At 38.6% G+C, this 25,274-nt stretch overlaps 1 protein-coding gene across 5 annotated transcripts; it reads right to left on the bottom strand.

The window, feature by feature from the left end:
* Nucleotides 1-26: 26 nt before the first annotated feature.
* On the bottom strand, nucleotides 27-25,168 carry Nol8 (nucleolar protein 8). 5 transcript variants are annotated; one of them, XM_075969730.1, is made up of 18 exons: nucleotides 25,077-25,147; nucleotides 24,554-24,702; nucleotides 23,725-23,880; nucleotides 23,066-23,128; nucleotides 21,233-21,311; nucleotides 19,052-19,187; nucleotides 18,323-18,391; nucleotides 15,437-17,245; nucleotides 13,937-14,050; nucleotides 12,924-13,046; nucleotides 12,585-12,675; nucleotides 10,537-10,672; nucleotides 9,072-9,149; nucleotides 5,739-6,010; nucleotides 3,198-3,330; nucleotides 2,253-2,317; nucleotides 1,800-1,879; nucleotides 27-609 (listed from the first exon to the last, which is right to left on the bottom strand). In XM_075969730.1, exons 2-18 carry the CDS (start codon nucleotides 24,588-24,590, stop codon nucleotides 559-561), a joined length of 3,492 nt encoding a protein of 1,163 aa, XP_075825845.1. In that variant the 5' UTR covers nucleotides 24,591-24,702; nucleotides 25,077-25,147; the 3' UTR covers nucleotides 27-558. The 5 variants fall into 5 exon arrangements, with proteins under 5 accessions (XP_075825845.1, XP_075825847.1, XP_075825848.1 ...); XM_075969732.1 differs by lacking the exon at nucleotides 24,554-24,702 and having other exon boundaries at nucleotides 25,077-25,168; XM_075969733.1 differs by lacking the exons at nucleotides 24,554-24,702; nucleotides 25,077-25,147 and adding an exon at nucleotides 24,923-24,943.
* Nucleotides 25,169-25,274: the final 106 nt, after the last annotated feature.

The raw sequence follows: 25,274 nt of genomic DNA, 5'->3' as shown, positions 1-25,274 counted from the left end.
TGAGAATAATCAGAAACAAACACAAATATACTGAACCATTTATTAAAAAGTTCAACTTGTCATCAGAACATAAATACAGAACTCAAAACTGATTTATAATTCAGTTTTAAAAGACAAATTGGAGGTAAAAAAATAATTAGGATAGTCAGAAATATATAAACACAAGTACATCAAACCATTTATTAAATGGGGCTTTGTGTACGTCTCCCACCAAGAGATGGTCACTATTTAGGATGAAAACAAGAATGAACATTGTTCTGAATGGGGTGTTACTGTGTGGCCTAAAACTTCAAGGCTCAAACAATGCTCCCACTTCCCCTCTTAAAGTGCTGAGGCTACAGGTGTGTGTCACCACAACTGGCTCAGTTAATTTTGGGACACAGTCACTAAGGAAGAGATACAGAATAATTCCACAGAAACAAATAGCAATCAGAATGATATATCATCATCCAGGCTTTGAATATTCTTCCACACTGAAATTTCATTGCCAGTAACCAATTTTCTTTTGGAGATTTGGCCAGCCATTTCCGCCAAAACCAAAACCAAAGCTGACGTTGGTTAATTTGCTTTCAACTTCCTTTTAGCTTCCTTATGTTTCTTCCGACAATCCTAGAAAATCATAAAATAAAAAGCTGTTATTAAAAATAAGCACGAATTTCTTACGCTCAGTGAAGTAAACTTTAAGTTATAAAGTCATAGAAACCCACTCTGGAAGTACTCACTGGAATGCAATTTTTGTTTTATGTTTAGGGAACTGTAACTTAGGGCTTTGAGAAGCCTCCTGATTTTCTGTAACCTAGGAGACTGGCTAGACTTAGACCAGTCACTTTAAATGACCCAGGCTCCTGACATGCATTTGTGGAATGTACACCTTACTAGTAAATTGCCATGTGCTGTTTGATATCACTTGGAAGCTGGCTCTGGAAGCAGGGATCCCCTTCCCAATCATTGTACACCTCAGTTTTTTTAAATCAAGTGTTCTCCAATAACCCTTGTCTGGGGCTGGAGAGATGGCTCAGTGGTTAAGAGCATTGCCTGCTTTTCCAAAGGTCCTGAGTTCAATTCCCAGCAACCACATGGTGGCTCACAACCATCTGTAATCTGGTACCATTTTCTGGCCTGCAGACATACACACAGACAGAATATTGTGTGCATAATAAATAAATATTAAAAAAAAGAACCCTTGTCTGGGAATTGGTTGGCCTAGCACCTCAGTGACAGAGAAGGAAGAAGAATAAGACAGCCCAAGAACACACAGTGCCCTTGAGAACAGCTGGAAAATGAATCATTTCCACCAGATGTTACTACGGTTATTCTATGATATACAGCTGCCTCTAGTGGGAAAGAGAGGCTGGAAGTTTAGCCAAGTCAAGCTCAGGCATGGACAGAAAACTCCATTGGGAACTCCTATTCAGTTTCTGCTGGAATGTTTTGAGTACATGATTTGATAGTATCTATCTATGTATCTATCTATTTATGTATCTACCTACCTACCTACTACCTACCTATCCTTTTAGTTTGGCTTTCTATATACTTAATAAGCTCACTCATTCAAAGTAAAAAATCTGCCACATTATACATAATTTTACAGACTGCACTGAACCTATCATAGTTGAATTAAACAATCTTTAAGTTCTTTTTAGTAGTATAATTCTAAAAGTTTAAGGCATGTTTTCAGCTGTCATATTTTTAAATTTTCATATCATATTCCTACAGTTCTTACACTAGGGTAAAAGTAACACTAACATAATACTGTATCTGGTTTTGGAGGAAATCAGAATGGAGAAACAATTACTCACCATAAGGAGACTACTTGTTCGGGCTTCCCAAGAATTTTTGCTAATACTACTTCCCACACCACTCCAGAATAAGTGAGAACCTATGGGAAAAACAGAAGCATGAGACAGCAAATTACTGAATATTAAAATGGACAATATGATGATAGTGCCAATTCTAGTACATCATCAGCCTCAGAGATTTCATGTGGATTTGTAGAGTAGTGAAAACTTAGGGCTTTTGTATGTTAATATCTAAGCAAGTCTGTATAACAAAAAAACTCTTGTTGATAATGAACAAACAATGAACATGGTAACAGAAGCACTATTGGCCCCTAAAAGCTTTATAATGGAGGGGAATAAAGCACATTAGAGAACAATGGGTCAGAACCTGCAGATGTAGCTGTGTCGAGAACACAATGAGTAAGAGTTGTACTACTACCTGTTCCACACCACTGAATGGAAGAATAGACCTACCATGAAGTCTGTCGTCATTCTCAGAGAAAAAGAAAAATCTAGTGCACTCTACAGGAAATGCTTCTCTGAAAACAAGTGAGAGAAAAAGGCAAAAATTACTGTCAATGTATAAGAAGAAATTATTACAGCTGTTATGATAGTGTATGTCTATAATCCCAGCATTTGGAAAACAGAGATAGGAGGATGAGGAATTCCAAGCATCCTTGGACATATACTAAGTTCAAGGGTAGTTTAGGTGACATAGCCCTGCCTGAAACAAAATAAGAAACCCAAGTAGCAAAACAAAACAAACAAAAATCAAAGAAATAATTACAGTGAAATTATAAAATATCCCTTTAAAAAAAGTTGCTCTGCAGCTGGATGGTGATGGCACACACCTTTAATTCCAGCAATTGGGAGGCAGAGGCAGGCAGATCTTTGTGAGTTTGAGGCCAGCCTGTCTACACAGTGAGTTCCAGGACAGCCAGGGCTACACAGAGAAACCCTGTCTCGAAAACCAGGAGGAAAAAAAAAAAGAAAACCAGGAAAAAAAGTTGCTCTGCACTTGATCATGTTACTTTGCACTAAAATGACCATATCCCATCTCTACTCAACACACTTACATCTAGTTTTGATAATGAGGAATTAAGTATAGACTCTGTCTTTCGCATTCTGGATGTCAATATTCATTCCCATTGTTACCTGGTTTGCCAGTGTTCACCAACTGGTATCCAAGTCAGCTACAGCATCTGATTTCCAAACCAGGAATACTCCCATCAACCTCACTGCCCTACTCATGTCGTACTTGCTACAAGTTGCCATCTAAAAATCACCCTCTCTGTTAGAAAAAGGTTAGAGAACTCTGTAGAGCTGGAAAAAATTTGTCCTAGATGCTTGCATAAAGCTGCTGAAGCATGTCTGACTGACTTTATAAAGCATGGCACAGCTTACACACAAACCGCTTACCCAGGACTAGGCCTTTTGTGATCTGCTTCTTTAGTAACTTCTTCTTCTTCTTCTTCTGAACTACTATCTTGGAAGCGGGGATCTTCCTGATAGACTATCTTCCCACGTTTCACTGGCTCAGTTCTATAGGTGTCTATATTGTTATAACAATGAAAGGTTATACAATTATGAATGAGCAAAGTGTAGTTTTCTTTCTTTTTCTTTTTCTTTTTTTTTTTTTGGTTTTTCAAGACAGGGTTTCTCTGTGGCTTTGGAGCCTGTCCTGGAACTAGCTCTGTAGACAAGGCTGGTCTCGAACTCACAGAGATCCGCCTGCCTCTGCCTCCCAAGTGCTGGGATTAAAGGCGTGCGCCACCATCGCCCGGCAACAGTGTAGTTTTCTAAACAAAGTAAACTGTTCCCTGTCCATGCAAACATGAGTAAATGTCTAATATGTTAAAATAGATATTATCATTTTTTTCCCTCCAGTTTTGGTGCTCAAATCCAGGGCCTTTGTTCATGATAGGCAAACATGCTACAGTTCTAGCATCTAAAATAATTAGGGTTATATTTTCAATTTTAAAATACTAAAAGCTACTATTTAGTGACCAGATAAGGAATATAACATTATAAAAAGAGCTAAAAGCTAAAGGTGTATGGTTGAGCAATATAATTTTCAAAGAACAAGCATAACCTAAGTGCTGTTAAAAGAAGCCTACAGGGAAGCCAGGCGGTGGTGGCACACGCCTTTAATCCCAGCACTTGGGAGGCAGAGGCAGGCGGATCTCTGTGAGTTCGAGACCAGCCTGGTCTACAAGAGCTAGTTCCAGGACAGGCTCCAAAACCACAGAGAAACCCTGTCTCAAAAAATCAAAAAAAAAAAAAAAAAGAAGCCTACAGGGTTGGTGTGGTGGAGCATGCCTTTAATACTACACTCTGGAGGCACAGGTACTTGGCTGGATCTCTGTGAGTCTGAGACCAGCATGGTCTACATGAGTTCCAGAAAAAGCAAGGCTATGTAAAGAAACTCTGTCTCAGAAAATCATAAAAACAACAACAAAAAGCCTACAACACTCAATGAAACCAAAGTCTCTTCTTGCTTATTCATATACAAGGGACACATGCTTATACTTGTGTTTTTAACTCTTAAATTGCTTTCTGGAACTGCTGTGAGATCTGCTGAATCTCTCACAATTTTCCAAGTTTCAAACAACTTTAAAAAATAGAACCAAACCAAACCAAACAACAAAAAAAACAAACAAACAATCACTGCTGGGCGGTAGTGGTGCATGCCTTTAATCCCAGCATGCCAGAGGCAGGCGGATCTCCATGAGTTCGAGGCCAGCCTGGTCTACCTTCCAGGCCAGCTAGGACTGTTACACAGAAAAACTGTGTCTTAAAAAACATAAAGAAAGAAAGAAAGAAAGAAAGAAAGAAAGAAAGAAAGAAAGAAAGAAAGAAAGAAAGAAAGAAAGACAGACAGACAGACAGACAGAAAGAAAGAAAGAAAGAAAGAAAGAAAGAAAGAAAGAAAGATAGAAAGAAAGATTGATTGTATCTAAGTCTAATTATAGGGCTAACATATTTCTCACACTTGGCTCTCAAAGTTTTACACACACACACACACACATCCTGCCTCTTATAGGAAATTCCCACAAAAATTCGTATATGATATGCATACTTGAATACTTGGTAGAACAGTCTTCTGAAAAAGTGTCTTATCCAAGTGTGGAACACATTTATCATCTTGGCACTCAAGAGACTGAAGCAAAATACAGCAGCTATGGCTGCCTGTAACTCCAGCTGCAAGGGATCCTACTCCCTCTTCTAGCCTCCTAGGGCACTCAAACACACCCCCACCCACCCACACAATTTTTAAATAGTGGACGGTTTCAATTTTGTTATTTTTAAAATCCATGGAATTTTTTTGATCTTTTGAGGGTAAATCACCTGAAATAGGATGCAAAATTGTAGGAACTTGCTTTTACATTTTCCACTACATTCTGTCCAATCTAAAAGGATAAACTTTGAAGTAACTGGCATATTGATGACATGAAATATTTGTATAACTCCAAAAAGGTTATTTTTTTCCTTTCTGTTAGTCACGACATCTCCAGACACATTAAGAAATAGAGCTATAGCCAGGAGAGTACACACCTTTAATCCCAGTACTCAGGAGGCAGTCGCAGAGGCAGAGGCAGGTCTCAGAGCAAGTTCCAGGACAGCCAGGGCTACACAGAGGAACACTGTCTGGAAAGGAAACAGCTATCTAAATATAGCTCACTTGTCCAAGACTGTCTGCATGTAACAGAAAGAAAGAAACGGGCCATTAATGTTTAGCCTCCACTCATATCAGCTAGCCTCAAGTCTGGTCCCTTTAATGAAAAATCACTTTTTTAACCCTGTAGGGACATCATATTTATAATCAGGCTACACTGAATCTGATATTGTTTATGCAGACTGAAAGAATACACAAAATCGATTATACTTAATGTAAATTCCACCAATTAAGTTCAATCTCCCTGAAATAAAAGAGATGGAAAGAAAAAAAAAAACCCTCACCTTCCTTTATATCTTTAGTGTCTGAACCAAAAAAAGAGAACGTGAACCCGCTGGTCTGCTCTGCCCCACTTGTCAGGGTTGCAGTGTTACTGACTTCCTCAGTTTCCTCTCTACCACAATCCTCATTCCAGGGTGTGTCTTCTTCCTTTTCATCTGTGTTCTTCGTATGTTGGAATATTTCTTTCAAATCTGTAGTGATGTTATGATACATGTCTTGGGATACTTCAGGCAGTTTCTCAGCTTCTTCCCTTTTCTTCTTCCTTTTTGCTTTACTGAAATGACAAATACAGACATGCATGTAACAAAGACAAGCTCTGAAAATTTTCTAAACATCAGGAAAGGTAAAGTCTTTAGATAATCTTAACTTTATCCTTGAATCTTAAACAGAAAGAATTTTTTTTAACACAAATTATCTGTAACAGATGCAAATCCTAAACATGAGTATTTTCTTAACATTCTTTAAACTACATTCCAGGAATTGAACTGTCAGTAACTTTCCTGAGTGTTTTCTCTTCTGCAAAGTGAACAGGTTAAACCAGATGACTTTTAAGATTATTTTAAGATTTATAATTCTGTAACTTGAAAAAGGAATCAATTAAAATTCTTTTAGAAGTGAATTACAAATGTGCTATGTCAATTATTATCTTTTGCAAAATTTTTTTAGATTGTCATCTTTCCTGTATTTAGAAATGAATATACTTTGTTTGATCTTAGACATGCATGTTTATAATATTGAGTTTCTAGCTAATAGATTAAAATGTTTACCAATTAAGAATATATTCCATGCCAGGCAGTGGTGGCACACACCTTTAATCCCAACACTTGGGGGGCAGAGGCAGGCAAATCTCTATGAGTTCAAGCCCAGCATGGTCCACGGAGAGAGTTCCAGGACAGGCTCCAAAGCTACCTAGAGAAACCCTGTCTAAAAGAACCAAAAATAATCTATTCCATATATGTATAAGAAAAAGCAGTCTGGATGGTGGTGGTGTACACCTTTAATTTCAGCATTCGTAGGCAGAGGCAGGTTTGAGGCCATCCTGGTCTATAAAGTGAGTTCCAGGACAGCAGAGCTAATACACAGAGAAACCCTGTCTTGAAAATCTAATCCTCTCCCCAAAAGAAACCAAGAAAAAAATAGAAAGAAAAATAGCAAAAATTAATGTACTATTTAAAATGGAAGTGAACAGGATTGTTCTGTTTATTTTTTTCTTCAACAAAAATTTATTGGAAAATAGCTTTTCATAAATATATTTTGAACATATTATCACTTCCCCAATTTCTTCCAGTTCCTCCCTACTTCCCTATCCATCCAACTTTATGCTCTTTGTCTTCCATTAAAACAAAACAAAAAACAAAAACAAACCAAAAATAAATAACACACATAAAAAAAAACACCTCAAAAACACAAAAATGAAAGTCTAAAATTCTACAAAAATACCACTGAGTTTGTTTTATGTTGGCCAACTAGTCCTGGACGTGGAGCCTATCCTGAAGTGTGGTTAGTACCTAGTGAGACTCCATTCTTCTTTTGTTAGCAGGTGTCAACTGCAGACAGCTACTTAGTTAGGGGTGGGAGTTCATGTCCAGTTGTCCCTTTCAGTTCTGGGGGCACCATCTGGCTTGAACTTGTACAAGCCTTGTGACTGTTTCCACACTCTCCTGTGAGTTCATGTTTATCAGTCCTGTTGTGTCTAGAAGATATTGCTACCTTGGAGTCATCCCTCACCTCTGACTCTTAACAATCTTTCTGACTCCTCTTCCACATGGATTTCTGAGCCTCTAGAGGGCTATTTAACTATTTAATGGTACAGACCATCTCAGACAAATCGTTTATACTTCTTAAGTCAGCCAAACTAGATTTCATACAAGTAAACCTATGAAAACTGAACTCTATATGACACTGGTATTGAACTACCATATGGGAACTTAAATTGGTCCTTGATACTTTATAGAGTTAGAAGTAAATATCCACTGGAAATTCCTGGAGCACAGACTCAACCTAGTTACCTCTTGTAGAAAGAGAACATAGGAAATGTGACTTCTGAGACTGGGGTCATGACAAAAGCCTGAAGGGTCTTGAAGATGCTGTTAGTTGAAACTACATGGCCTTTAAGAGGTTGTAAGGGTTGGGAAAGTCAACAAAATTGTACTGGGATTTAGAGGAGAAATTCTAGAAACACTGATACATGTGGTAATGAAGAAAACAGAGCATATACTTAAATGTCATGGAAATCTAGCTAAAGAAATGTCCAGGTAACTTCTGAAGGTATTTTCTGGTTTCTTCTTGTTACTTTAAGTGTTAATAGGAAAGAGTGAAAATAAAAGGGAAAGGGAGGGTTCTTTTGCTTTTTTGTTTGGTTTTTCAGGAATCAGCCATGGGTTTGAAGATTCTTAATCTTCAGAGGCAAATGACATGAAATTTAAGAAAACGGTTCCTAAACAAATATCAAATCTGTGAAAACATTACCTAAAGCATGAGCTGGCAAACTTCTGTAGTCTAATAGTCAAATCTAGACTATTGCTTACTTATCCCTTAATTGCATGCTAAGAACTTTTTTTTCTTCTTTAGAGCTTTATTTTTATGTATAAGAGTATTTTTCCTGCATTGTATGTATGTGTATCATGTATGTGCCTGGTGCCCCCAAGAATGGTTTTAGAGTTTGAAATACTTAATGAAAAAAATATTTCACACTATGCAAGAATTATATATGGGAGCTGGCTCATCAGTTAAGAGTATTGGGTCCAATTCCCAATACCCACATGAGAGCTCATAACTGTCTCTAATTCCAGTCTGTATGTAACTTCAGCTACAGGGAACTGACACCCTTTTCTGGCCTCACAGGCACCAGGCATGCACATGGTACAGAAATGAACATGCAGGTAGGACACCCATATATATTAAAAACTTACATATGATACAAATTTCAATGTCCACATGCTTTTTTTCTTAATTTTTTGTTACTTAATTTTTTTTTTTTTTAGCTTTGATTTTCAAGACAGGGTTTCTCTGTGTAGACCTGGTTGGCCTCAAATCCACCTGCCTCTGCTTCACAAGTGCTGGGATTAAAAGTGTGAGCCACCATGCCCTGCAAGAAAGTATTTACAACAGAAGCTATCTGACTGAAGAGCCTAATTTAGTCACAATTACCCTCTTTACAGAAATTTACAGACTTCAGTTTAAAAATGAAATGAAATCCTTTAATACCTAACTCTCGCCCTGGGCAGACCTAAAAAAACTTTATTTGTTCAAGCAGAGGACTTTTATGCATCTTATTAAAGTCACTAACTCTGCAGCTTCATCAAAATTTAAAGGGAAAACAGACTAGGATTTACCTTTCTTTTTCGTTATCTTCTTGTTTTCTTTCATAAATGGCATGGTCATGCTTTGTTGGGTCATAACGTACAATATCCCTATGTAAAAAGAATACAGGTTGAAAGAGATAAATTGAAACATTAATGGCAATTTACAAGTTGTCACTACAAAGACCCTAATTAAAAGGCTGTGATGGTTAGTTTCAATTGTTTGCTTGATACAATGTAGATTCACCTTCAAAGAGAGTTTCAATGTAGGCTGTCTAAACTAGGCTTCTGATGCTCAGGCTTTCCCACTATGATGGACTACAATCTCAAACTGAGTTGAATAATCCCTTTTCCTTAAACAGTTTTTGTTAGTATGCAGGCATCTGTACTGGCCTGCCCTTAGGGTCCTGACAGGATACATCCTCAGCTATAGCCACTAAGGACACCTCCTGTACACATTCACTATATTCCCTTTTAAAAGGGCCCTGCCCACCTCCCATTCCTCTCTTTCTCTCTCCCTCTCTCTCTGATTCTCTGCCTGTTTCTCTGTCTTTCCCGCCACTCTCTGCCTCTCCCTTCTTTTCTGCTGCTCCTGTTCTCATAGGCCAGTCTCCCCCCTCACCTTCTTCCTTTTTACATTTCCTTTCCCCTAATAAAACACTCCTCCAAGTGAACTCTGTCACTTGCTTTTTTTTCTTGCACTTTTTAAAATACAGCATTGGTTCCCTGATCAGAAAAGACTCTACTAGTCTTCGTCCTGCCTACAGGCAGTCTGAGGCAAGCCAGGACCCTGGAACCCAGTCCACATTTGACAGCCTTGTTTCTCCAACTAATGAATCACTGGGCCCCTCCATCTAACACTAATGGAGGGGCCCTCTTTTCCACCTGTAGCCATTTTCCACGAGTGAGGGCTCATCTCTCGAGCATGGTTTCTCGCCTTTTGGCCTCATGAAGTCCTGGCACCAGGCAACCATGGCTCTCTTGGGCTCAGAGCCTTGTACCCTGTTCTGTGATTGAGAGATCACTAAGTAGCCTATGCCGTCTTGAAATTGATCCTCTTTGAATTCCTAGAACACTAGGAATTACAGAACTTTGGGTCTTACTTATCTGTTCTCCCCAGTAATTTATTTCTTTTTTTTTTTTTTTTTGATTTTTCGAGACAGGGTTTCTCTGTAGCTTTTGGTTCCTGTCCTGGAACTAGCTCTTGTAGAACAGGCTGGCCTCGAACTCCCAGAGATCCGCCTGCCTCTGCCTCCCGAGTGCTGGGATTAAAGGCGTGCGCCACCACCGCCCGGCCTCCCCAGTAATTTATAAAGGACTCAGATGGGCTGGTATATAACTCGGGATAAACAAATGAGTGGCAGTATTTATGGCCCTAGGTTAAACCATAAGCATCACAAGAAAAAAAACAAAACAAAAAAATGAGTTTTAAATTAAGTTCCCTAGGCACTTATGACAAAGTGAAACTATCACGAACGGGACAGAGCATAAGCCATACTTAAATTTCTTAACAGCTACTGATCCTTTGCTTGTAGGGTTGCTCAAGTTGATGTTTAAAACACTTTGCACAACATTCAGTGTTTGCTTTCTTTCTGCAGCAAGTTCATCTTCATTAGTTTGGTTTTCATTTAACTCTGAGGAAAGAGAATAAGCAGTCATCTCTTAACACTCATTGCTATAGAAACCCCAATCATCATAGGTGCAAATCCATGCAAAGTACACCAAATCACATGTTTAGCCTCAGATCTGTTAATATCTCTCTCCAGAATTCTTGCCACAAAAACATAGAAATCATATGACTAGCTAACAAAATATCCCACTTCTATTTATAACTGAGAAAATAAAATCTAGATTAATGTCTTTGGTGGCAAGTCTAAAACTTTTAAAGACTAAAACACATAACGTAAAACACAAAAAACTGGAGGAAATGAAAGAAATCCCTGAAAAAAAGCCAAGAAAAAACAGTTGAAGGAAATGAATAAAACTGTTCAAGAACTGAAAATGGAAAAAGAGGCACTGAAGAAAACACAAATTGAGGGAATTCTAGAAATGAAAACTACTAAGTAAGGGAACAGAAACTAGAAAGGCAAGCTTCACCAACAGGATGTAAGAGATAGAAGACAGAATCTCAGGTGTAGAAGACACAATAGAAGAAATAATGCACTGGTTAAAGAAAATGTTGAATCTAAAAAAATCCTGACACAAACATCTAGGAAATCTGGAACATTATGAAAAGACCAAACCTCAGAATAATAGGAATAGAAGGAAAAGAACCCCAGCTCAAAGGCCCTGAAAATATTTTCAACAAAATCACCAAAGACAAATTTTCTAATTTAAAGAAAGGCATGCCTATAAGGTACAAGCAGCACACAGAACACCAAATAGATTGAACCAGAAAACAAAGTCTCCTTGTCAAATAATAATCAAAAAACTAAACATAAAGAACAAAGAAAGAATATTGGAAACTGCAAGGAAAAAGAACAAGTGACGTAAAGGCAGAACTATTAAAACTACACCCAACTTCTCAATGAAGACTCTAACACCCAGAAGGGCCTGCAAACTCTGAAAACTACAGATGCCAGTACAGACTACTATGCCCAGCAGAGATAGAGAAAAAAAGATATTCTATAATAAAGTCAAATTTAAGCAATATCTGTCTACAAATCCATCCCTATAGATGGTAATAAAAGAAAAAAAATTCATGAAAACACAGGAAAGGAATAGACGATAGACAGACAGACAGATAAATAATAGATAAATGAAAAAACATGAGCATCTAGGTGCATGGCTGTAATCTAAGTAGGAATCTGAGGGAAGAGGATCACATGTTTCAAAGAAGAAAAGAAACATATGAACCAGCACCCTAAAAATACCCAACTACTACCGGGCGGTGGTGGCACACACCTTTAATCCCAGCACTCAGGAGGCAGAGGCACGTGGATTTCTGTGAGTTCGAGGCCAACCTAGTCTACAAGAATTCCAGGACAAGCTCAATAGGTACAGTGAAATCCTGTCTCGAAAAACCCAAACAAACAAACAAACCACCCAACTAACCCCAAAACAAGCACACAGCATGTACACCAGAGAATGATAAAGACTCTTTCTATTAAATATAAATTAGTCATCTTCTGTGTTTTCTAATTTAGTATAATTATGTTATATTGAAATACATATAAGGAAACTTAAGAATTAATAAGTATACATCTGACTAAAAACTCTGTTTAATTCATTTGTTTATTTATTTGGTTTTTCAAGACAGGGTTTAAATAACCTTGACCATCCTGGAATTCACTCTGTAGAACGGGCTGGCTTCGAACGCACAGAGATCACCTGCCTCTGCATCCCAAGTGCACCAGGCTGGCCTGGAACTCACAGAGATCTGCCTGCCTCTGCCTCCCAAGTGCTGGAATTAAAGGCACGCATGTGCCACCACTGCCCAGCTACAATTCATTTTAGAGTATAGTTTCTTCCAGTATTAAATGAAGGAGAAGCACCAGATGACTTCCTAGCTTTGATAGCAGGGCTGTTGGGACAGTAAATAGTTACCTTTCTGTTCCTCTTCACTGTCACTCTCTAAAAATCTAGAGTCCATTCGGAATCTCTCATCATTTCCAAAATGAGACTGCAAATCCATGAGCTACATGGAAAAGAAACACTGTCATGATAAGCACATTTTGAAAAAGTCTCTAAGTACCTCCTCACCCTCTGAAATTCATAACTACCATCTGCACAACTGCACTGGATATTAACAAGTAAGAAGTGAGAGAGGATTCACTCCCACAAAAATTACCCCACACTGAACTGTGCCCTTCCCTTAACCTATTTAAGGACTACCTCTAAAACCTAGACATGCTGCTACTGTCTGTGTTGTCAATCTTCACTAACCTTCTGGCCAGCTCTGCCCTCAAACTGAGGTTTAATGTTGAACCTGGTGCTGTCCTCCTTGGAATCTGAATCTTCATCATCGCTGCTATCAAACAACTTCCCAGATGCTTTACCCACAGATTCCTGTTATACAGATTGAAAAAAAAAAAGAAATATTTATTAACTGAAATAATCAGCATTTTCTTACTAATGTTAATTTTATGCTATATTTAAAAACCAACAACCCGCTGGGCAGTGGTGGCACATGCCTTTAATCCAGCACTTGGGATACAGAAGCAGGCAGATCTCTTTTTTTTTTTTTTTTAAATTTTCGAGACAGTGTTTCTCCTCGGCTTTTTGGTTCCTGTCCTGGAACTAGCTCTTATAGACCAGGCTGGCCTTGAACTCACAGAGATCCACCTGCCTCTGCCTCCTGGGATTAAAGGCGTGCCCCACCACCAGCCAGCCAGGCAGATCTCTTTAAGTTTGAGACCAACCTGGTCAACAGAAAAAGTTTCAGGCCAGCCAAGGCTATACAAAGAAACCCAAAATAAAAACAAAACAAAACAGCATTTACAGAAACAAGTATGTGGTGGGCCAGATGAAAACACTGACTCAGGCATAGTTAACTGGACTCCTGGATTATTATTCCACATGCCCTGTTGCCACTTGGATTTGGGAATTAATAACCACAAGCAAGGACACTCCCCATAGTCTAGCATGAATAATGATGAGACTTTGTATGAAGTAGCAAACAGTTTCATGGGTAAGAAACATCTCCAAGACCCCTGCCATCTCAGGGTGTGGTGGCTTGGGCAACAAGGCAGTTGCTAGGATTTTATGCAGGAGTAGTAGCTGTGTGGACCTCTTGCTATATAACAGATGCTACAGCTGCTGTGTTGGTATACTGTGGAATCAGACTGATGCAGAACTTTTCAGGTTAAGGGCAGCCTAGGCTACACAGCATTCCTACCACAAAAAAGGAAAACAAGTGTGGGAATCTGGAAAGTAAATTAATATTTGGAAGGCCTTACCGTCACCAACTCCTTTCCTGGACTGTTTTGCTCCTGAGTGGATGTCTCTTCCGTTTCACTTTCATTATCAGAAGCAAAGACAATGTGTGTTTTTTTGTTCTCTGGATGACCATCCTAGTGAAACACAAGCAGCATCACATTTCAAGACCGCCAACAGTCTAGCCATGTCCACATCTATCGTCTTCTCCCATCCCTTATGCTTCTTTTCCTTGTCCAGGGAATACCATTATCATCTGCTATTTCTCCAAGACAGAAGTTCAGGCCTCCTTTCTCCTATATCCAGTAACAATCAAACTCTATTAATTTGACCAAGGTATCTTTAAGAGCCACCACTGTTATGGTTGTGGTCCTTGACCTCTAAAAGGTTCTCCTTGCTTCCAGATATGACTCCATTATATTTATTGTTTATGTCATGACCTGAAGAATCTCTAAAATAGAGGCTAACACTATCTGTAAACATTTAGAGTAAACACTTTAGATACTACAAGTCACAGTCTTTGTTGTGTGTTAAAAACTATTTGGGGGGGTGGAGAGATGGCTCAGTGGTTAAGAGCACTGCCTGCTCTTCCAAAGGTCCTGAGGTCAATTCCCAGCAACCACATGGTGGCTCACAACCATCTGTAATGAGGTCTGGTGTCCTCTTCTGGCCTGCAGACATACACACAGACAGAATATTGTATACATAATAAATAAATAAATAAATATTTATTAAAAAAAACTATTTGGGCTGGAAGCTTTGTGTATTGTAAAATGCCAACTCCTATTCTAAAATGTACACAACTAGCTGGGTATAGTAGCACATGCCTTTAATCCCAGTACTCGGGAGACAGAGGCAGAGGCAGAAGCAGGTTGATTTGTGTGAGTTTCCGGGCAGTCTGGTCTACAAAGTGAGTTCCAGGACAGCCAGGGCCACAGAGAACTGTCTCAAAAAAACAAAGACAAAATGTATACAACTAATCTTTAATGCTTGTATAAAAATTCATCAGTTTTTCACAGCTTCAGGAATAAAATTCTCCCCTCTACAGTCTCTGCATAACCTACCCTGCTAATCAGTGCTACTTCATTTTAGAAATACCAGTGTCATGAAAAAAAAATTTTATTTTTCGACAAATGGCTCCCTTTTATAGGAAGATCTTTCACCTCCCTCGCTTTTTTTCCACATCAGTAAAATTCCTTCTACTCCCTTACATTACTCAGTATGGTTGAGGAAACCTAGGTGACTTGGTGTTCGAAGTGACTGTGACTGCCTGCTTGCTATACAAAGGCTCATTACTGTAAATGCCATCAAGATAGAACTCTAGCCGTAACCACTATACAAACTGCAGTTTGCATGTAAACTTGTATATAAACTGTGATATAAACTTTTACCTCAAGGACTAAAATTACTGAGTAGTGAATGTGAAAAAGACAATGAGCTCTACGAGGACACACCTACGCAGGAAGGAAAATCTTGACCTTGAGACTATTATTGTCAAATCCATAGACTGAAAATGCACTCACCAAATTTGCCAATGCATTGTGCACCAGTTTCTTCTGCACTTCTCTGGCTTTCTGCCACACTGCCAAGGCTGCTAGTCGCTTCTGGTTGTCTTCAGCATGTTTATCCTTAGCACTCATACATGATGCATCACTGACAGAAAGTGAGAAACTAGCTGTGCTTTTCTGAGGGTCTTCCCTGAAAGACACCTTTGGTGGTTTCTCAAGAGATGTCATGTTGTTTGAATCAGTGTCCTCTTTCTCTGATGCTTTTCTACTTTTAGGCTGATGGCAAGTGTCTCTGTCAGACTCTATCTTGTGACTCTTTGCACTAATACTTAGGGACTTTTTACCTTTTAATGGCAACGGAAATGAGAGAGGATTCTGACTTTCCTTGTCAAAACAGGTAGAGGACACAACTTTATGGCTCTGGCTCTCAGAAGTAGACTGTCTCTTTGGAGACTGAATGTGGTTTGGGCTGTTTACCTTCTTTGCAGGTTGGCATGAAGTCAATTTATTTGATGAGCCATTAGCACACTTGGATCCATTTTCTATAAAAACTCTGTCAGGCTCTTCATGTTTCAAGGAGCTCCTTGATTGTTCATTGATGTTATTAAAGTCAACAGTCTCTTTCAAAGTTTTATCCCCTGACTCCTTTGCATAGAGACCACCTATTCCCTTAAAGGCCTGGAATTTTGGTTTTAAGATGGTTTCCTCTGTTTTTTGTCTGCTGTAAGTGTTCTCCTCCTCTAAAAGGGAAGCCACAATCTCCTCAGGACAAATGCACTGCCGGCCACTGTGCAGGTCATTGGATGTCTTAGGACTCTTGGAGGTTGTATTAAATTTGCAGTGGCTGCTGTTTTGTGAGCCATCATTCTCATCGTTTCCTGGAACCTTCTGATGACTGCCAGCCAAGCATTCCAAATCAGCCAAAGTGAGGTTCACTCGGGGACAGTTTTTCATCAAGGCTTTATATTCTTCATCTTCCTCAGACTCTTCACTGTCACTGGTGTTGGAGTCAGGTGAAAATTTAGGATTCAGAAACTTTCCTTCATGACCCAGGGCTGATTCTTTGCTGCTTTTAGTATTCTGTACTTCAACACAAGCATTAGAAGGCTTTATCTTTTTAAAAGAACTTCTCATGCTTATAGACTTTTCTGGCTGTGAAGATTCTGCACTGTTTTTTGCCTTAACAGTGTTTTTCTTCATCGCAATAATTTCATCTGTGTCACTGGAGTCACAGTCACTGTCATTTCCTGAACTGGTTGAAGAACTAAGGCTGTGAGTATCTGATTTGAAATCATCCCTTACAACTTCAAAAGGATCATTTTCAGATTCGTTTACCAAGGAATGCCTAGTTTTCTGTAAGTTTTCCTCTTTTGCAATCATCGCTTTCAATTCTTCTTCAGAGTCAATGTCATCATCAGACATACGACTTTTATTCCAGATAATTTCAAAGTCAGAAGTATGAAAAACCACGTGTTTAGGTTTCTGAGTACCAGAACTGGGCACATGGAGTGATTTAGAAGGAACAGCAGTACTAGGGGCTTTCCTGTGCGCAGTCGTTGGCTGTGTTGATTTGTTACTCTCCATCACCTCATTAGTCCTTAGACTAGTATTAGAAACCTTGGACTCCATGGGACCCTTCTGCACTTTCTTAATCTTCTGGGGAGGGAAATGAAAGTCAGAAAACTCTCCTCGACGTTTCTTACTTATAGGGTCATTGCCTCCTTCCAATTCCCAAGTGAGGTCAGTTATGGGAATGGTTTCTGTCAAATCCTCCGATATCTTTTTTAAGTTGTGGCAGTATTTTGAAGGATCATATTTCATAATGTTACTCAAAGTCAAGGAAAAAGCAACAGCAACAAGTTTTAGAGAAACCTACCAATCTGGTGAAACAGGAAAAATGTTACTAAATCTTGAACAAGTCCTTTGTTTCATCGACTTTCAATTTCCTATCAACATAGTAAGTGTCTAGGGTCTATAAGTTAACTATACCATATCCAAAGCTAATTCAGTACCATTATCAGTTAAAAGAAATCACTTCAATGATAAACATTACAGCAATCTGATGTGTACACATACTGTATGCACAGAAGCACAGGATGCCTGCTTTTGAAAGTATCAGATAACTGACTTCGTGGAATAGACATTAGAATTTGCTCACCTTGGGTTCCATATGACTTCTCCATACAGGCTTTTCTTGCTTATTGGCCTATTTTTACCTAGTATCTTCTTTTAAGAACTACTTTATAAGTTTCTTATAAAACTACCTCAATTTCTCATAAGTCTTCTTTAACAATGGCCCCTTATTCTCTATTCCTGCACTGCTCCATAGCAAAGGCTTGTAAATTCATAAGTACTAAGAATTTTTTTAAAGACAGAATCTTACTACATAGCTCTGGTTGGCTGAAACTTGCCATGTAGATGAGACTAGACTTGAATTCACAGAGATATCTGCCTCGGCTTCCCAAGTGCTGGGACTAAAGGTATGTGCCACCATGTTCAGCTTGTAATAAGATTCATACATTAACAAATGTTTCCTTGGGGCTGAAGAGATGGCTCAGCGGTTGGGAGCATTGCCTGCTCTTCCAAAGGTCCTGATTTCAGTTCCCAGCAACCACATGGTGGCCTGCAGGCAGACACAATACTGTATACATAATAAATAAATAAATTTAAAAAAAAATGTTTCCTTGGTAATGATTCATATCACTTAATTGCATAAAACTGCACATCACTCATTATTCTCAATGTGATTTATATATGTAGAAGAATTAGCTTACCTTGAGAGAAAGAGGTAACATGCTGAAAACAATTAAAAATTTATCAATAGAGGCGATGAAGTCATAAAGATATTTTACCATTACTCTGGGAAATAATAATTACTGTGAAATGCTGACCAAAGGATATTTTATGTTTATGTTGATTCTTAAGGTGAAGAACGGGTAAGACTCTTCCAAATTTACTCACAACCCAATTCTAAAAGAAAAAAAAAGGACTTATAATTGTCATAAATATAAATGAAATAATAATACATAAATGTAATTTTTAAGTTTTTGACAATAAAATAAAAGGTCTCAAAAAAAGTATGAGGAAACAAAAATGAAAGAAAATTCCAACTATATCTTGGACAGTATTTTAGACACACACACATACATGCACATACACAGAGCTATTAAAACTGTGGCCATGGTCTGGATGTAGTGGGGCACACCTGCAATCCTTGCACTCAGGAAGTAGAGGTGGGAGCATTAAAAGCTCAGTTAAGTATCAAGTCTGAGACCAGCTTGGGATATAGGAGACTCTGTCTAGAAAGAAAGAAAGGAAAGTAGGAAGAAAGTGGAGAGGGGGAGGGAAGGTGAGGGAATGAGAGAAAGCATCCATTGTGATGGCATATGTAAGACCTGTACACCATGAAGCCAGCCGAAATCCCAGCAAGAATGGGGTAAGGATTCAAGAAGTCCCACCCCTAGCGGAGAAGCAACTGGCAATTGATGACTCCTAGGAGAGGAAGCAAAACCTTCGACCTGCATGCTATCTGTTCCAAAGTGGAGAGAAAGCGTCAGCTTTGGATGTCACACACCTACAAACATGAGCTCTCAGAAGATATGGCAGACAAAGTTACTGAAGGAAACTCACTTTATGTCCTGGTACCTCTGTGCCAGGCACAGCTTTCATATGGAAATCTACTCCTCCCATCTTTTCCACTAAGTTGGTGTTGACACTGGTTGGATTTTCTTTCTTTGCTTTGGCTTCTTCTCTTTCTTGAGCTAATCTGTATTAATTGAAGGGCAAGTAAAAGCAAATCAGCCATGAAAAATGTTTAGCGGTGCCATTCAGGTAACCCTGAGTGAGTACCAAAATGTCAATATAGCATGAGAAAACAAAACACTTCTTTAAAAGCATAATTGCTTATACTATTTTCTAAACACACAAAACATTTTCATTGTAGAATGACAAGAAAGCATTGAAAAGCAAAACAAACCACATGTCTTTAACCCCACGTTGTTAACACTTGTCTACATCAGCTTCCATTCTACTCGCAAACACTTACAATGTACCTTCCCACACCTGTGCTCTGCTACATGAACTGCCTCAACTCTCCTTCATGGCAGGTAGGAGACCACAAACCACAAGCTCTACTGATATAAAAAAATAATTATTTTATATGACATATAACGATATATTCTTTTATTTATCCATTTATTGTTTGATTGATTAATCGATTGATTATGTCTGGCTGGTGTCAAATCATGTAGGCTAAGCCATCCATCATGACTACATATCCAATTCTTTCATCCACATATTCTTAAATATATTTTATTCTGAAAATGAGTTGAATCTTTTCCTTAGAGAAATTAGTTTTGAGTAAGAAAGCTCTAACAGTTGTTATATAATCTTTGAAATCACATGCAGAATTATTATGTCTCTGAATGGCCCCATAGGTTCATATATTTGAATTCTTGGACTCCAGTTGGTGAATTCTTTTTTTTTTAATTTTATTTATTTGTATTTTATGTATGAGTGCTGTGTATGAACACCTGCATGCCAGAAGAGGGCATCAGATCCTATTATAGATGGTTGTGAGCCACCATGTGGATGCTGGGAATTGAACTCAGGACCTCTGGAAGAACAGCCAGTGCTCTTAACCGGTGAGCCATCTCTCCAGCCCCAGTTGGTGAACTCTTTAGGAAAGATTAGTAGACACTGCCTTGCTGAAGGTGGTGTATCACTGGGTGTGGCTCTGAGATTTCAAAAGCCTAAGCCATTCCCAGTTGGTTTTCTCTCTGCTTCATGCTTGTAAATAAGATGTAAGCTCAGCCACTGCACTAGCACTATTGCCATGACTGGTCATGGACTCTAACCATTTGGAACCATGAGTCCCCAAATTAAATGCTTCATCGTGGCAATAGAAAAGTAACCAGGACAATGTCTCATGTATATATCTTCTTTCTCTCTTTGCATAACACTGCACTTAACAATCAAAACCAATAAGTGTAATTCAGTTTAGGAAACTTTACCTTTTTGACATAGAAACACTTTCATATTTATAAGACATCCTAATGGATCATCTATAGATAGCAAGAGATAGAAATAATTTAAATGTCCTTTAGAGCAAAGAGACACTGTGGTAACAGGCACTTCTGATATACAGATAGTTGTTATAGTTGTTACAAAAGGGGGAAAGCCATAGAAGATTGTATTAGAAAGAAAAAATAAAGAAATACATATACATGCAATACACATGCACATGTAACAGCATTGAATTCTCTTTCTGTGTGGCTTAGAATGAAAGGAGAGTGGAAAAAGACTTCAGCTCTACTTGCTCTAGTGTCCTGCTTTCAATTCTGCTGCTGTGATAAAATGTCCCAAATAAAAAGCAACCTAGGGAAGAAATGGTTTCTTTATGGTCACAACTCTGGGTTATAGTCCATTATAGTATACTGCAGGGTAGTTAAGGCAGGAACCTGAAGCACCTAGTCACACCCACAGTAAAGAACAGAGAGAAAATAAATGAACACATACATACTCCTCAGCTACCTTTCCCTTAGAAGGCACCATCAGCTTCTAGGTTAGGATTTCCCAGATCAATGAAATAAATCAAGGCAATCTGCCACAAACAACCTTCAGTAAGTCAACCTGATGTAGACAATAATACACTAAAATTCATTTCCCAGGTGGTTCTAGGTTGCATTAAGTTGTGAAACTAATCACGAAAACTAGTAATATTTTCAATAATTTCAAATTAGTTAGGCAAACTTATAAAAGCAATTATACTATAAAGAAAATGGGTTTGAATACACGCAGAGAAAATCTTACCTGTGTAAAAAGCTTTCTTTTGCTAGCTGAATTTTTAGTGTTCCACCTTTCCATTTTGTTTTGTTTAAAACAGACATACCTATACAGTAAAGAATTGCCAAAGTTCATTTCAGTGCAAAACTGTATTTCAGCACCTTTTCCCCCTTAATTACTTAGTACTAGAAAAATAGGTTTATTAGTCACAAAGAGACACCTACAATATAGAAGAAAAGGTGAAGCAGAGAAAAAGAACCTAGGCTTTCTGTATTATTCTGACCAGTTAGAAGTTTTCTCCCTCTTCTTTAAAAAAAAAATTATATTTATTTCAAGCATTTTATTTCATGTGTGTGTGCATGTTAATATGCTCATTTGTGGGTGAATACCTCTGAAGGTTGAAAGAGGGCATCAGATCCTCTGGATCTGTAGTCACAAGTGACTGCTAGTCACCCATGTGGGTACTAGGAAGTGAACTTGGGTCCCCTGTAACAGGAGCAAAAATTCTGAACTATTGAGTCATTCCTTCAGTCCCTGCTTGAGGTTTCTTTCTCTCAGTTACTTGAAGGATGACAGAAAAAATAATATATAAACTGTAAAGCAAAACTTATGTGCACATTGTTTATCAATTCATTTTAGGAACTTCTGGTGAATAACTATTTATTTACTATTTTGTTATTTTCTATACTATAAACAATGAAATCTTTTCAAGGTGAATGAGAGTACATTTTGGGATCCTGTAGCATTATCTTTTTTTTTTTAAGATTTATTTATTTATTATGTATACACTATTCTGTCTGCTTGGATGCTTACAGTCAGGAAGAGGGTACCAGATCTCACTCATTACAGATGGTTGTGAGCCACCATGTGGTTGCTGGGAATTGAACCCAGGACCTCTGGAAGAGCAGCCAGTGCTCTTAACCTCTGAGCCATCTCCCCAGCCCCCACTGTAGCATTATTTTTCACCTCAATCCAGTCACCATCGCAAAGCATGTTCAAACACACACATTAGCCAGTGATTGAAACATGCTTCAGTTGTTGTGCCTTAGTGGTTGATTTTTCTAATACCTTTTGTCAGCTTCCTTAATGTAACTACTAACAAAATATTCCGTGCAGGTAGATATTTTACTGTGTTCTAATGTACTATTCAATCCTTACAGTAACGTTACAAGTTAAGACACCGTATCTTTTCATTTGCTGGACTGAGAAGTTTAAATAAACTACCTTATATATACTCGCACCAAAAATAATGTTTGCAAATGTAATTAAAGACTGACTATTTTCTTCCAATGGTATGTGTCTTTTACTTGCTTTTCAGTGCCTTCTTCTTTTTTGACTTCCAAGAAATCAAAATACATTAACGGACATCAACAGAACGATAAATCATCTCCGCCATTTTAATCATTGACAGCTAATATTGACCCATAGCTTTACTAATCTCCTAGTAATAGATGTCATAGTTTCAAAGATAGGGTCTGACAATGTCATATTCTAGTGTCCTTTCATGACAGGTCTAAAAGACAAAAGCTTAGCTGCCCAAGAAAAGAATGGTCTTAAGAGAAGTGTGGCATAATGTCCAGTGGGGTAAGTGTAATAGGCAATGTCTATGGAAGTTTGGTCCTTTGTTTAAATTATTTGAAAACAGTAGTTTTTGCGCAAGGCTACTAGCATGTGATACTAGATCTTCTGACACTAACTGAATAAAGTGAAACATGAGATATATGGCCACAGAATTTTCTTGATCATGGTTGCCAATCAACACAACTCAAAGTGACTAGTGAGGCTTAGATATGGAACCAAAGTCATTTCAGTTACACAACCACACTGACAAACAGAATAAAAAGTACATGATGATCTTACATTTTTTCAGGTCCGCTTCTGTTATTTTGATGTTAACATATGCAAAGACTTTCTGTGAATTTCCTAAAAAAGAAAATTTGTTGATTTAATTCATATCCAGAGAACAATGTAAATCTCAATAGTTTTTGTTTTTTATGAGATGACTGCCTGGCTTTGAACTCAGACAGTGGCCTGCCTTGGCTTCCTTAGTGCTGGGATCAAAAGTGTGCACTACCATGTACAGCTCTAAAAATTGTTCCAAGTTTTAAAAGTTTATAAACACTTATTCTTTGAAAAAATACTTTTGCACACCAGACCAAAGACTTAATTTTTATAAAACACAAGGTTTTTTTTTTTAAAAAATAAAATGAGTAAGAAAAAAAACCCCTTGAGTTAAGACACATCTTGACTGTATGCTAGTGACATTCTACTCAACAAGAGACTTAATGCTAGAATGTTGACTCCTAAAATTCAAAGTAAAGACGTTTTGGAAATTTAAATGTTTTATAATTTTTCTGTTCCAAAATTAACTTTTATATGCAGTACCTCAAGGAGGCCATATATCATTTTCAATGTTCAGTGCTAAAATTCAGCTCCAGAGTTGTTTTCTTTTGTAATACCTGCCCTGAGTTGGTATATATTAAGTTATATATTTATATATAATATATAGTTAGATTTACCTTCGTCATCTTTCCGAGTGATGATCTCCACATTAGATACTTCTCCAAATCTGCTGAACTGATTTTGTAAGTCTGTCTCAGAAATGCCTTGTCCAAGCCCACCCACAAAGAGGCGCTTCATTTCTCTGTTGGCTTTCATGAATACTGGGCATTCATCTGGAAAAGTAATTTTGTGTAGAAAACACTTAAGAGCTTTTCACAAATAAAACACAACTCTTTCCCCTGAAACTTCTGTGCCAATCTGGTCTTATGGAACTACGCCTCGCTATTTGTATTCTTCAGATTTTATAAAAGGAAATTTTACAAAGGCCCTACATTCACGTTCTCAATGAACACACTTTGGAACTGCACCCACATGCACAGCGCGCGTACGCGCGCACAGACACCCTGATCTTTTCTCTGTATACAACACAACCACAGTTACTTTATCTTACCCTTTTCATTTCTTTTTCACAGAATTGGGTCTTCCCGCCCTCCCACCCCGTGATTCGTTTGGACATTTATTTTAACAGTTACTGACAAAATAGTAAGTCAAAGGCTAAAACTATCTCCATTCTGGAGCTCCATAGTCATAACAGAGATAAAGTCCGCAGCTACAACAGTACAGCATAATACAAGTGTCCCCAGAGCACTGCTCAGGCAGAAAGACGGGAACTAAAGTTATACGTTCAACATTTTCCCCCCCACTGTGCGCCTCAATTGCACGAATTACTTTGCGTGGTTCTCACTGTTTGCGTGGCAGGAGAGGTTAAGACTTCTCCCAGAGCCACTTAGAAAATGCCAGTGGTGAAGCAAGGCTCAGACCCTGAAACTGTTAACACTATACTACCATGGTTGCTGGAAAGGTTTTCGGGAGGTCCCTCCATCTCGTTTAGCTCTCAGTAGATGCTCAGCTCTCACTCAAACTTTCCTCAAAAGCTGGCTGACGGCTTCCAAGCCGAGATCACAAAACGGCCGGCAGGAGCGCAAAGCCAAAACCTGCGGTGTGGGAGACATCTACAATGTATCACTTCTTGGCAGCCTCCGCCCCATCCTACCCATCCCGCCTTCCTCCTCCGAGAAGTCCCAAGAAGAGGAGACGAGAGGTTAGGCCCAACAGCCCATCACTTCTCACACGACAACACGCTCAAGAGGCTGCCCCTCAGCACTAGTGCAGCATAGCCCCCAACGTCTAATTTACACGTGCCAGCAGGCGCACTTTCTTTTCTTTCCTGCAGGGTTTCCAACCCGGTATCCTAAGGTTCCGTTTCTTTTTTTTTTTTTTTTTTTTTTTTTCGCTAAGGTTCCGTTTCGACGCAGTTTCCGAGGGTTCTTTATTTCATCTGCCTTCATTCTAACTAACGTTCCGCTACCTTCTCTTCCACGTCTGTAAAAGAGCCGAGGAAAAAGTTCCGTAATTCCTACAGAGAAGACGTGCCGCCACGTGAAGCCCGACTTCCGGGTCAAGTAAGGCGGAAGTGGGAAAGCGGAACAATAATAAAGAGACTCTTTTCCTCGTGCTTCCCGGGACCGCCCCCTCAGTGACGAAAGGGCTCGGGCCGCTCAAAGGC

The sequence above is a fragment of the Microtus pennsylvanicus genome, chromosome 4 (genome assembly GCF_037038515.1).
Source record: "Microtus pennsylvanicus isolate mMicPen1 chromosome 4, mMicPen1.hap1, whole genome shotgun sequence".
Lineage (NCBI taxonomy): Eukaryota > Metazoa > Chordata > Mammalia > Rodentia > Cricetidae > Microtus > Microtus pennsylvanicus.
This window is presented reverse-complemented; position numbering and strand designations above follow the sequence as displayed.